This window comes from Vitis vinifera, chromosome 18 (assembly GCF_030704535.1).
Source record: "Vitis vinifera cultivar Pinot Noir 40024 chromosome 18, ASM3070453v1".
In the NCBI taxonomy this organism is placed as follows: domain Eukaryota; kingdom Viridiplantae; phylum Streptophyta; class Magnoliopsida; order Vitales; family Vitaceae; genus Vitis; species Vitis vinifera.
Genome location: NC_081822.1, coordinates 22,680,630 through 22,693,761, shown reverse-complemented (window position 1 = coordinate 22,693,761; position 13,132 = coordinate 22,680,630). Strand labels below are relative to the sequence as shown.

The 13,132-nt window shown below is 35.8% G+C and overlaps 2 protein-coding genes across 2 annotated transcripts; both read left to right on the top strand.

The window, feature by feature from the left end:
* The first annotated feature begins 699 nt into the window (after positions 1–699).
* LOC100261284 (putative laccase-9) lies at positions 700–3,475 on the top strand. Its single transcript, XM_002263910.5, has 7 exons — positions 700–863; positions 1,011–1,162; positions 1,326–1,573; positions 1,653–1,781; positions 1,923–2,514; positions 2,593–2,948; positions 3,042–3,475. Exons 1-7 carry the CDS (start codon positions 750–752, stop codon positions 3,242–3,244), a joined length of 1,794 nt encoding a protein of 597 aa, XP_002263946.2. The 5' UTR covers positions 700–749; the 3' UTR covers positions 3,245–3,475.
* Positions 3,476–10,425: 6,950 nt separating this feature from the next.
* Positions 10,426–13,125, top strand: LOC109121401 (laccase-14). Its single transcript, XM_002263949.5, has 7 exons — positions 10,426–10,566; positions 10,663–10,814; positions 10,917–11,164; positions 11,475–11,606; positions 11,701–12,292; positions 12,397–12,749; positions 12,833–13,125. Exons 1-7 carry the CDS (start codon positions 10,435–10,437, stop codon positions 13,015–13,017), a joined length of 1,794 nt encoding a protein of 597 aa, XP_002263985.2. The 5' UTR covers positions 10,426–10,434; the 3' UTR covers positions 13,018–13,125.
* Positions 13,126–13,132: the final 7 nt, after the last annotated feature.

Below are 13,132 nucleotides of genomic sequence, written 5' to 3'. Positions count from 1 at the left end.
TTAAAAACCTTTAGAGACCTAAGGAAATATAAATTAATAATTGAAGAACTCTATCCAAAAATTAGCAAACCATGATACAATATTGAAAAATTTCTTACAAGTTCTATTTTTCTTAATTCAACTTTTTCTCGGAACCATCCACACTTAAGATTTTTACATCGATCATATCTCTTTTTTATAGGAGTTTTTCTATTTTTTACAATTAATAACATCTCTTCTTTTTGTAGTATCTTAGACATTAATATATTAACTCTTTGACCACATCCCTTATTTTTGGATTTATACATTATATATATACCAAACATAATGCTGTCCCGAAATTAATAAATAATTATTTATCAATAAATAAGTAAATATTCATTGATGCTTTCACATTTCATTAGTCATTGGAATGTTGTTTGGCTTTCACTTTAATTACAAAATCAAATAATTAAAATTTCATAAATTAATTTTGATCTTTTCACATTCCGTGAGTCGAATGTTGTTTGGCAACGTTTTTCTAGCCTACGTGGCAATTTCAGGGGAGACAAAAGTGGGGTGGGAACAAAGAGGTCAGACCATGGACTCCACCTAAAATTGAAACAACAAGAAATCAACCAAAGGCAAACCTGGGCCAGTCCAACTAACTCAGGACCAACCGTTGTTCTTATAGACACTTGGTTTAAATGAAGTAGCATTTAGGAGCCAAATTTTAACTGGCCTCCTTCCTCTCAGTAGACGTATATTAGAAGAGGGAGAGTGAAGAAATAATGGCGTTGGAGAAAATGGGTTCTGCCGTACAGTTTCTGCTTCTTGTGCTTTTGAGTGGATTGATGCTTGTCTGCAGGATTGCTGAAGGGGATACGCACTACTATGATTTTGTTGTGAGTTATGCTTTTGGCACTGCCTTGGTTAATTTAATCATTGGATCCTTCTTGCCCGCTTTTCTGATATTTATGGACCTTGTTTGTTATTTATTTTTATTTTTTTTAATATACTCATATTCTTCCATTTTGCTGGTCGTCTTGTAGCTCAAGGACACCAATTTCACAAGGCTGTGTGTCACAAAGACCATGCTGGCTGTAAATGAGAGCTTCCCAGGGCCAGTGGTTTATGTTCACACAGGCGATACGGCTATTATCAATGTTCAGAATGAAGGGAGTCATGGCGTCACCATTCATTGGTGAGGACACTTGAATCTCTTTCTCATACTGACACTCCCCATATAAACTAGATAAAAGAATTGGAGTTTTGCCTACATTCTTAGAAGATGAAGGAACTAACTAATAACTAATAAGACGTCAAAGCTGAAGAATAAATGTTATAGATGTCATTTTTGTTATTAGGCATGGAGTGAAGCAGCCAAGGAATCCATGGTCAGATGGCCCAGATCACATCACGCAGTGCCAGATTCAACCAGGGACAAGCTTCACACAGAAGGTGATATTTAGTGAAGATCAGGAAGGAACCCTTTGGTGGCATGCCCATAGTGACTGGACACGGGCCACTGTGCACGGTGCCATCGTGGTTTTGCCAGCTGAAGGAACCACCTATCCATTTCCCCAGCCTGATGGCGAAGAAGTTATTGTATTGGGTATGCAAATATTTTCATCAAAATTTATGATTTTGTATATTTTTAGGAAGAGCAGCTTCTCATGATCATGTACCTGCAGCATGTTGGTATGATGCAGACCAGAACGTGGAGCTTGAGTATGACCTGATCCATTATAATGCTACTACACCCGAATCCGATGCTTACACCATCAATGGCTTTCCTGGAGATCTAGTCGCATGCTCTAGTGGTATGTAATTAAGCATATAACTAGTTAACATTTCTAACAGACTTATGCATATATATGAAAAAAGTTGAAGAGGAATTTCAAGTCGTTGTACATTTATAAATTTAGATCTGATGATCACCATGTTTGTTTCCTGTGTGGCAGAGCCAGCATACAGTTTGGTTGTGGATTATGGCAAGACCTATCTTCTTCGCATAGTGAACGCAGCCATGAACTCAGAACTCTTCTTTGCTATTTCTGAGCACAACTTGACAGTCGTTGGCACAGATGGAACCTACACCAAACCATTAGTTACCAATTACTTAATGATCACCCCAGGACAAACCATGGATGTCTTGATCACAGCAAACCAAACCCCAAGTTACTATTACATGGCTATAAGACAATTTGTCACCATTGACCCAAGTATACCTGACTTTACCAATATGACCGCTACCGCGATACTTCAGTATAGAGGCAACTACACCCCACCAGCTTCGCCTTCCCTTCCCACTACGCTTCCCACTTTTTACCAATTAGACGCTGGATATAACTTCACCAGCAAGCTCAGGAGCTTAGCAAGCCCAGAACACCCAGCAAATGTGCCCCAAAATGTAACTACCAGAATGTTCATAACAGCTTCAATTAATCTGGTCAGCTATACATTTGAGGGAATTATAGTCCCCCATATTGCTTCCACCTTGAACAACATAAGTTTCATGGATCCCAGTTCTAGTATATTGGATGCCTACTACAGGTATACCTTTGTTGCCTACTACTAAAAAACATGGACTTTAATATTTGCTTCCTAATGATTCCAAATCCTTAATTTCAGGCACATAAGTGGGGTTTACACCACAGATTTTCCAGACGACCCGCCTTCCTTTTTTGACTTCACTGGTGTGGACGATTTGCCTTCTGCCATAACGAAGCCAGCAACCAAGGTGAAGGTGCTGAATTACAATGAAACATTGGAGATTGTATTCCAGGGAACAAATTTGCTAACGTCAGCTGAAGATCATCCAGTTCATCTGCATGGATATACCTTTTTTGTGGTTGGCATGGGTTTTGGAAATTTCGACCCTGTGGCTGATCCTAAAGGCTATAACTTGGTTGATCCACCTGAACAAAACACGGTTAGAGTTCCTAAGAATGGGTGGGTTGCCATCAGACTTAGAGTTGACAATCCAGGTATGTTCTTCCTCAACTTTTCATCCACTCGTTTTATAGATGAATCATAGATGCTAATTTTCGAAACTGATTGTGTGGATGATTTTCTTGAAGGTGTGTGGCTATGGCATTGTCATTTGGATCGGCATTTCACATGGGGTATGGCCACTGTTTTCATAGTGAAGGATGGTGGCACACCAGAAACTAGTCTCCTTCCACCTCCTGATTACATGCCTCCCTGCACAACTCCATCCCCTATTCGCCTTGAAGATTTCAATGATGCAGATGGAGTAGTCAACACTATAAGTAAGATTTGATCCAAGTATACCATATCAATTCCAAGCCACATCTATTAAGATGATCTTAACTGTAAGAATAAAAGTCCTGTTAGTTAGACAGCTGCTTTTGTATTTTTCTAAGAGATGAGCTGGAGTTAGTTACAGATTATTTACAGTACTCTTTTTGCCCGCCCCCTGTATCAAGAACCTTGCTACTCATATTTCTCTGTATGATGAATGAGAATGAAATGAGCACTCTGTTTCTTCTTCTCTTCTCTTCTCTGTTTCCTTTTCATAATAGCTCTGTTTCTTCTTCTCTTCTCTGCTCTGTTTCCTTTTCATTATAACATCATAACTCAATGAGGGTACCTGATCTGCTTATTTGACACTCCAACTGAGAGCTCCTCCTTCTGGTTAAGAAAACAGGGGCTCTCTCTGCTTTGTCGTTGGAATAGGGCCCCCCACATCTCATACCATGCTCTTATATGTATTTCGCTATTAGTCATTTTTCTTTTATTTTTTAGGTGATAAATACCATTTTCCTTTTTCCTTTTTCTTTTCTAAAAAAATTGTATGTGATGGGATGAAAACGTCCTCACCTTCTTCACACCTATCAAACCTTAAGTCTCCTCTGCTCACTCTATTTCTAAAAAAGTTGGTTGAAAGTCTTCATTTAGTGGCTCAATTAAGGCTCATCAAAACATGTTGGTCAAAATATTGTTAAACTTATTTTTCTCAAATTAAGAGAAAAAGGAATCACTTAGCAGGTAGGGCACATACAGTTGTTACCAAATATTTCTCCTATGAATCTTTTATATATACATGTGACACCATCTTATCAATTATCCAAAAATTCTTAATAAATGAAAATTTATATGAGAGGACTAAGAGTTTTTTTACTCTCTAAAATATGTTCTCCAAACACCCGAATTAATGTTTTTAAAACTCAACCAATCACTAAACCGAAAAAGTTATTATAATTATTATTATTATTATATATAAAATTAAAATTAAAAGTAATTATGAGAAATTAGAATTAAATATAAATAATTAAAATTTTTAAATATTTCATTCTTTTATCTTTTATATACTCCTATTAAATCATATAAAATGTAAATATATTAATATTTTTAATTTAATTAAATAAAAAAATTATAATATTTTATTGTTAAGAAGATATTTCATATATAAAAATAAAATAAAATAATTTTTTTTTTACATCAATTAACTTCATATTTATTATCTTTTTATTCACATTTCATTAACTTTATATTTTATTATTTTATCCTAATAGATAAGAGATGTTGTTAACCTAGTTAGGATGTGGAAACAGATAAGGGTACTTAAAGAGGGGAAAAGTTGTTTTCTACTGTTGGTCAAAATCTAATTCCCCTCTCCTCCCCTTTTCTCATTTTAATCAAACCGTTAATCTAATTAATCAATTCTCCAATCCAATTAGTCGATCTACTAGTTCAATACTAGTTAATGTTGCTTAAAATGGCTCAATTTTTTTTTTAAAAAAAAAAAAGTTAACCCACTAGTCTAATCAATCAATTCTCTAATATGTCTAATTAGTCCTACTAGGACCCCTAGATCTCTTCATTCCCATACTCTGGATTGTATAGGTGCATGCAAACTACCCTAAGCCTTTAGATCCTATGTAACGAAAGCAAAAAAATAAAAAATTTAACATTCTCCTTGTCTAGCAAGTTTCATTATGAGTTCTTTTAAGATGAAACATTTTTCCACCGGGTGGATAACGATTTGGTGGTAACGATAGTAGTCAGATCATCAACACAACCCATTTTTTTCGACCGTTTGCACTCAGGTATTTCAATAACCTTTTTATAGAGCAGATCTTCCAACATGCTAGGCACATTAGAGTCAGAAAAATGATATTTCTTCTCCTCCAATTCCTTCAAGGTGAACCGACACTTCTCATTTTCTTGGGTTGATGCAACCTCTTTTACCTCCTTTTTATCTCTTACTGAAATTTTAATGGGAGTCGTATTTACCATCATTGACTCCTGGACAGGTTTCTTTGAGGTCAAGTCACACATTTTCCCATCATTTATCTCCCTTTGTTGGTCGATGATAGGATCTTTCGTTACACCATGGTTGGCTATGCTGAGTTCTATGTCATGTGCCCAAGTAGCCAATTCTTCGAAGGTGTAAGGTCGTATTCCTTGGAGGATATACAAAAGACCTCAATGCATTCCTTATATGCACATTTCCACAACTGAACCTCAAATAATCTATTCTTAAGATCAAGACTTAAGGAACGCCAATTATTGATGTAGTCAACAACCGACTCATCTTTCCATTACTTTGTATTGGTAAGCTCCATCATGGTTACTGCTCATACGGTGCTATAGAAGAGGTTGAGGAATTCACGCTCCATTTGATCACAATTGTCAATGCACTCAAGTGCAAGGTCTATAAACCAATCAAAGGCATTCCCTTGGAGAGATTGAACAAATTGTTTTACCAATAGATCACCTTCCATGCTTGCATTATTGCAAGTTTGGACAAAGTGGGAAATATGTTGCTTTGAATTTCCTTTTCCAATTGAATGATTGAAATTGTGGAGGTTGATAACCTACAGGCATACATAGGTTATCAATCCTCTTGGTGTAAGGCTTAGAGTAAATAAGTGTACTTTATGAGGGTCTACCATACTGCTCTCCGATGGTGTTAGTTATCATGTCCTAAAGTTTTTGGATAGACAGCAATGCCATCGAGGCAAATTCAACAGTTTGTCTCTCGACTTACACCGACTTAGACGCATGTGGTACATCACTTGGAGATGCGATCCCCGAGGGGTTAGTGAGTCCTTAATTTGACTCAATGTGTTTTGTGCTTGTGCCTCGACCTTGTTTATGAAAGAGGTTATTTGTAGATCTTTCTCCTATATAGTCTTGGTGAGTTTATCGATGGCACAAGCCATTTCTACTAGTTGTTCTTCCACAGATGTAATGCTAGTAGCCATTACCAACATGGTCATCAAGAATAAAGAAGTGAAAAAACTAGAATGGTCAAAGGGATTGTTTTGCTTTAACTCCCCAATTGGTGAGCAAGTGGTTGAGCTAGCATCAACAATAAAGTATAGAGACTTATCCTCAAAGTCCTTCATTGTTGAATGGTATTTTTCCCTACCATGAAAACTCTATCCCTTTGGCCCCAAAGAGGCCAAGGTGATGACTAGTTGGTGACTGTCACACGTCTCCGTTGTTTTTAACAAACAAGTGTGCTCGCTTGCTAACTTTGTTAGTGGTGCAGTAGTCAATTTTGCTTTGCTACATGTGATAAGGTTGATAAAGTTGCTATATGTTGATTGGGTAATGACAATCTTGGCATCACCCTTGTCAACATGTGTAACTTAAGCCTTTTTAAATGTCATTGTCTTGGTAGTGATCACCTTTTTGGAAAAAGAGATGAGAGGCAAAGAGGTCCCAACAATCGTGCTAGAAATTTATATGCACAAATTTCATGAAAGTCCTATAATGTAAGCAAAACAATAGGAAAAATATGTGAAACAAAATATTTTATTAAAATTAATAAATTGTGGGTACAATTTTTGTGGTAATATTCTTTTATAAAAGAATATATCTCTCTGATTATTTCACCTTGATCACAATTTGAAAGACAACGATGAAAACGTTTTCTTGATTTCAGAGATCAATCGAGGACCACAAGTGGCTTGTTCCCGAATGAATTCATTGAACAACGAAGATCATGTATGTAGTTCTTCTATGATTTCTTGGACTTGTAAGGATATTTTGTGAAGCCTATTCTTCTTTATGGAGCCTTGTTTCCATGTGGAGTCATTTTTTTCAATCCTCAAAAGCCTCTTTTCCCGTGAGAGTCATTTTGTTGATCCGAAGAAATCTCTCCATTGAAGGAAGTCACCCCTGTTTATAGTTGAAATTAAGGAATTAAATTTTGGAACTCTCCAAGATTTAGTTGTTTGATTTTAGCAACTTGTCTTCTTTGTTAAAGAAATTTGCTAATAAGAGAATATTTATTTGTTATTTATTCTCTTTTGACTTCAGTTGACATATTTGTTTCCTTTAAGAATTTGTTAACAAGAGAATATTTATTTTTTTTACTTCTCCTTTTACTATAATTGAAAATTTTAATTTTATTTGGAAGACAATTTTTTAGTCATCCAAATTTTACCATGTGCCACCTTTTAATATATGTCACATGTCAAATGTGTTTAAGACCTATCACTTGTCGATCCCAAATTCTATCAATTAGGGAGCCACATTTTTTTGAAGACCAATTTAGCGATAATTTATTTCACTAAAAATTTTGATATCCAAGGTGAGATGCTAAGTCAATTTTAGAATTGGATTATGAGGGATTCAGTACTTTCCTATGGATCCTAATGGTCCTTATTCAAGCTCATATCCCTTGATAGAACATTATTTGAGGGATAGTTAGGTTATTATTCATATATGTGCATTAAGGGTTAAGTGACCCAAGCCCAAGGTGGGCTCAGGTCATTTAAGCCTATAAGTAAACCTATAGAAACTCCTTTAAGGATTTAGAGATCGAATCTTTGCTATTCGGTCTTCTAAAGAGAAAAATTCTAGCTTTCATCCACACAAAGAAGATTGTACCATCTTCAAGCTAATCTCTAAGAGAGAGCCATTAGACCAAAGATCGCAAAGTATTCAAGATCCACGTCAACTTGTGATCATTTGGAATTGGTCTAAGAACATTCAGACCAAGGTAAAGATTTTTGAGCACATAAATCTAAGGTTCAAATTTGTGAATGCTTCCCTTACATAAATTTAGAGATCTTTAGGATAGTTTTGCATACACCCCAACGATCGAAGGCTTAAAATAAAGAAGTCCAAAGATTCTAACAACTAGTGTTGGAGCCTTGAGTTAGGGAAAAGCATATTAAAACCTTACTATGGTGTGCTCACTTGGTTTTGTAAATATTTTTTTTTTTTTTTTTCATCCCATGGTCCTAAGGGATGAATGAATGAATGCATGTATGTCTTGAGGACTATTGTGAATTGATGTTTAAATTTTTTGTTCTTTTAGATAGGTTTTTTATTAATACCATATTTTTGCATAAAAATAGGGTCAATATCACATCTTAAGTTTGAGTATATCATTAAAAGCACCCTTCAACTAAGCAATTATATGTTATCTTGTATATGCCCAACTTTCTCATGCTTACTTTGAGTTTTTTTTTTATATTTATAGGCATATTTCATGAATAATGATGACCTTGAAATCCTCTTGGACATCTTGGATGTGAGGATGAAGGGTGAAGTAAACCGAAAAAATCAAAACTTCAAGGATTTCTCAAGTGCAATCTATGTTCAACCAATAGAATGTTTCTATTATGCTCCATTAGTGTACAATGCTTCTAAGTAGGATCTCATCCCGCTACTCCACTCCCACTTACACTTGTAATAACATTAAATGAATTAAAAATATAGAACTACATATATAAATGATATTTGATATACAATAGACTATAATTTAATTTGGATATAAAACTTATATTAAAGTTAACTACCATTGAAAGTTAACTATGTATTACATGAAATTGAATAAACAATTAACTATAATATAATTTCAATACTATACTAAATTTAAAAATACTAAATTAAATTACTAGTTTTTATTGAAAATGTACTAATTAGGTGATTTAAATATAATAGACATTTAAACTTATAATATAATGTTAGTAAATAAAATGAAGATTAAACAATGCATATAAATGAAATTCAATATATAAATACAAGTGAGTATAATTAATGTTTAATGTTAAACTATTATTAAAATTAAACTAATAATTTCAATCATTTAAATTATTAAATTTCTACTAATTAAATAATTTAAATTAAATTACATATATACCTTAAAACAATTTATCAACCTTGATTTAGAGTTAATCCACAACTTTAATATCAAATTCCCAAATTTATAAACTTTTGATAGCAATCACTAATAAAATTTGAGTAATAAGAGATCAAAAGAGTTTCAATTAAATTGTGGTTGAAATTAATTAAAGTCAAACCCAAAATAGTTATTGGGTTGTCATCTTAACGATATAATTCATTTCCATTAAATTCACTTCCCAACCATTGGATCAAGGCTAAATTTAATTCTAGTCCTTCGATCAATTATTTGACCGTTGGCTCAGGTTTAACAAGCATAGGCTTTATTCTAGTCATTGGATCAATCCCTCATAAACCAAATCGTTGGATCAACTTTTCTTTTATCCATCGAAAAAATCGGTGATTTTTTTTTCCCTATGTATTAACACCCAAAAAATAATATTTCTATAAAATATCGTAAAATTTTTGTCGTTAGTTTGAACTACCTAAATTTCTTGCACCCTCGTACACACAAAACATCCGTGCATCCTTAATTACTATAATCATTTTGCTTCTTTGCTTTCTACATGCAATTCAAGGGTTACCCTCAAACCTAACTTTCTTCCACACTTAAGAATAAGGAACCACGACCAATCTATACACCTAACTATTATTAACATTTCTTATGAATCTTCAACTAAAAATTTAATCAGTTAGTAAATCTCCAAAAAATAAAAAAATAAAAACATTTATTTTAACCATAACAATCACTCACAAATAAAAACTAAGAGGATAAATGATAAAACTTAATACTTATTATCTTTTAGTTAACTTAAAACTTATTATTTAATTAATTTTACATTTTTAAGTGTTAAAGTTATCTAGTAATCTAAAATTTTGGATTAAATAGGCTGATTTGTTCGGAATTTTATATATATTTTCCAATTTTTTCTTCCAAGTTTTTTGCCTGGATTTAGCCTTGGTCATGTACATATTTAGCAGCAGTCATGTATACAATTCAATGAGTCAGCTATGGACGCTGAATCTACGCAGAAGACTGGACAGTGGCTTGCAAAACATTACTGCCTATCGTAGGATAGTCAGTTATGGAGGCTGAATTTAAGCAGAAGACTGGACAGTGATTTGCAAAGCATTTCTGCACGTCATAGGATAGCTATCAGCTGGTGATACTTTTTTTTCTTGTGAAATTCTTGTCAATTGGACTGTTGGTTGGTGGGTGGAAAATAGAGGTGGGGCAGTAACCAGAAGTCAAGTATCAAAGAGGAAAGGAGTCCAAGGAAATGAGAAATCTGTCAGATTTTCTTATAAATACTTCAGAAGGCTCAAATATAAAGTTTTATCTCACCACCTGCATCTCAGTCAATGCAACAAAGCAGGAAAGAAGCTATGGGGTCGAAGAAGATGGGTTTTTTCTTGAAGTTGCTTGTGCTTGTGCTTATGAGTGGAATGCTTGTTTGCAGTGTCCAAGGAGACGCCCACTACTATGACTTTGTTGTGAGTATTACCTTAACACTTGCCTGCTTTGATCAGAATCCAAGGTCTTTGTTGCTACTCACATTGTACATTGCCTCTCTTTTTGATGTCCTGTAGCTGAAGAAGTCCAATTTCACAAGGCTGTGCAGCACAAAAAGCATGCTGACTGTGAATGAAAGCTTTCCAGGGCCAGTCATTCGGATTCACAGAGGCGATACGGTCTACGTAAACGTGCAGAATGAAGGCGATTATGGCGTCACCATTCATTGGTAATGACAGTTCTTTAGCTACTCTTTACAAATGAAGGAACTAACTATTTATTCACATGAGTAAAGCTCACGAACAAATAATAAGAAAGGGGAAATTGTTAGGCATGGAGTGGAGCAAACAAGGAATCCATGGTCGGACGGCCCAGAGTACATCACACAGTGCAGCATTCAACCAAGAACAAACTTCACATACGAGGTGATATTGGGTAAAGATCAGGAAGGAACTCTTTGGTGGCATGCCCATAGTAACTGGACAAGGGCCACTGTCCATGGTGCTATTGTTGTTTTGCCAGCTGAAGGAACCACCTATCCATATCCCAAGCCTGATGCTGAAGAAGTTATTGTGCTTGGTAACTCTGCAAATATTTTTTACTACAACGGATTTCTATTCTTGAAAAGTAGGTAGGGGAATTGAGAGTCCATGTGATTTTGTATACTTTGGAAAATTAAGTAGGGGACCCAAGAGCCCTATGTGGAACAAGCGAGAATGAGAACAAAAAGCACTATTCTTTCAACAGAAAAAAAAAAAAAAGAGATGGCCCATAACTAGCTGGTACCATGAGAATGATTTTTTTTTTTTTTTTTTCTATAAAACTACAATGAATGGAATGGATTAATTCCGGATATTTAGGTGTGGATCTTATTATTTTCTTATTGCAGCATCTTGGTTCGAGGGAGATGTGAACTTGCTGGTTCAGGAGGCTCTGCTCCAAAATTCCACTTCATCTACTCCGGTATCAGATGCTTACACCATCAACGGCCAGCCAGGAGATTTTGCAGCATGCTCCAATGGTACCTCAACATACAACTAGCACATAAATGTATCCTGTGTATGAAGAGTTACAAGCATCAACATCTATTGATTTTCATGACTAATTTGTTGCAGGAACAACATATCGTTTACTGGTGGATTATGGCAAGACCTATCTTCTTCGCATAGTGAATGCAATCATGAACTCGGAAACCTTCTTCGCCATATCCGGCCACAACCTCACTGTTGTTGGCACCGACGGAACCTACACCAAACCATTTGTCACCAGTTTCATAATGATCACCCCGGGACAAACCATGGATGTCCTGGTCACAATGGACCAGGCTCCAAGTTACTATTACATGGCTGCCAGGCAGTTTGTATCTGAAAATCCTGAAGTTCCCGACTTCGATGATTCAAATGTTACTGCAATTATTCAATATAGAGGCAACTACACACCCCCGGCCGCACCTTCCTTTCCAGCCAACCTTCCTGCTTACCACCAATTGGGGGTTGCATACAGCTTTTTGTCCCAGTTTCGGAGCTTAGCAAGCCCAGAGCACCCAGTGAATGTGCCTCTAGATATAACTACTAGAATGTACATCACAGTGGCAATGAATTCAGTGGTCTATGAAGATGAGGGGACAACAGGGACTTACATAGCTTCAAGCTTGAACAACATTAGTTTTCTGAACCCCGAGATGGATGTGCTGCAAGCCTACTACAGGTAATCCACTGTGTTTTTTATTTCTCTTTTCTTTTCTTTTTTTCAGTCTTTTTTTTTTCCTGGATTATTGTTTATGATGGTCTCCAAATGAGGGTTTATTACAGGCATGTTGGTGGAGTTTATACCACAGATTTCCCAGACCATCCGTCCTACTATTTTAACTTCACCGGGTACGATATGCCTTCCGACGTAACAATGCAGGCGACTAAGGTGAAGGTCCTCAACTACAATGAATCAGTGGAGATCATATTCCAGGGAACTAATGTGCAATATACACCCGAAGATCATCCACTGCATCTACATGGTTATACCTTTTATGTGATTGGGTCGGGTTATGGAGTTTTCGACAATGAGACTGATCCCCAAGGGTTTAATTTGGTTGACCCACCTGAACGGAACACCGTTACAGTTCCTCAGAATGGATGGGTTGCCCTCAGATTTGTAGCAAATAATCCTGGTGGGTGTATTCTTCAGGACTATACAAGTATACTATAAAAACTGATGTTGATCATTGGAACTGATAAGGATGGTTGCATGCAGGTGTATGGCTATGGCACTGTCATTTGGATCGACATCTCACCTGGGGTATGGACACTGTTTTCATAGTGAAGGACGGCGGCACGCCTGAGACCAGTATCCTTCCACCTCCTGCATACATGCCGCCATGCCAAGATCCATCCCCAATTGTGCTGGAAGATTTCAGTGATTCAGTAAAAGCCTGGTGAAAGAAGGCTAGCGTTTTACCAGTTCAACTAGCAGGTCTGCAGATACTCAGAACTCTGTTTCCTATATGGAAAACTTGAAATCAATTCATATTATTTCAGTACATGGAACATCCAC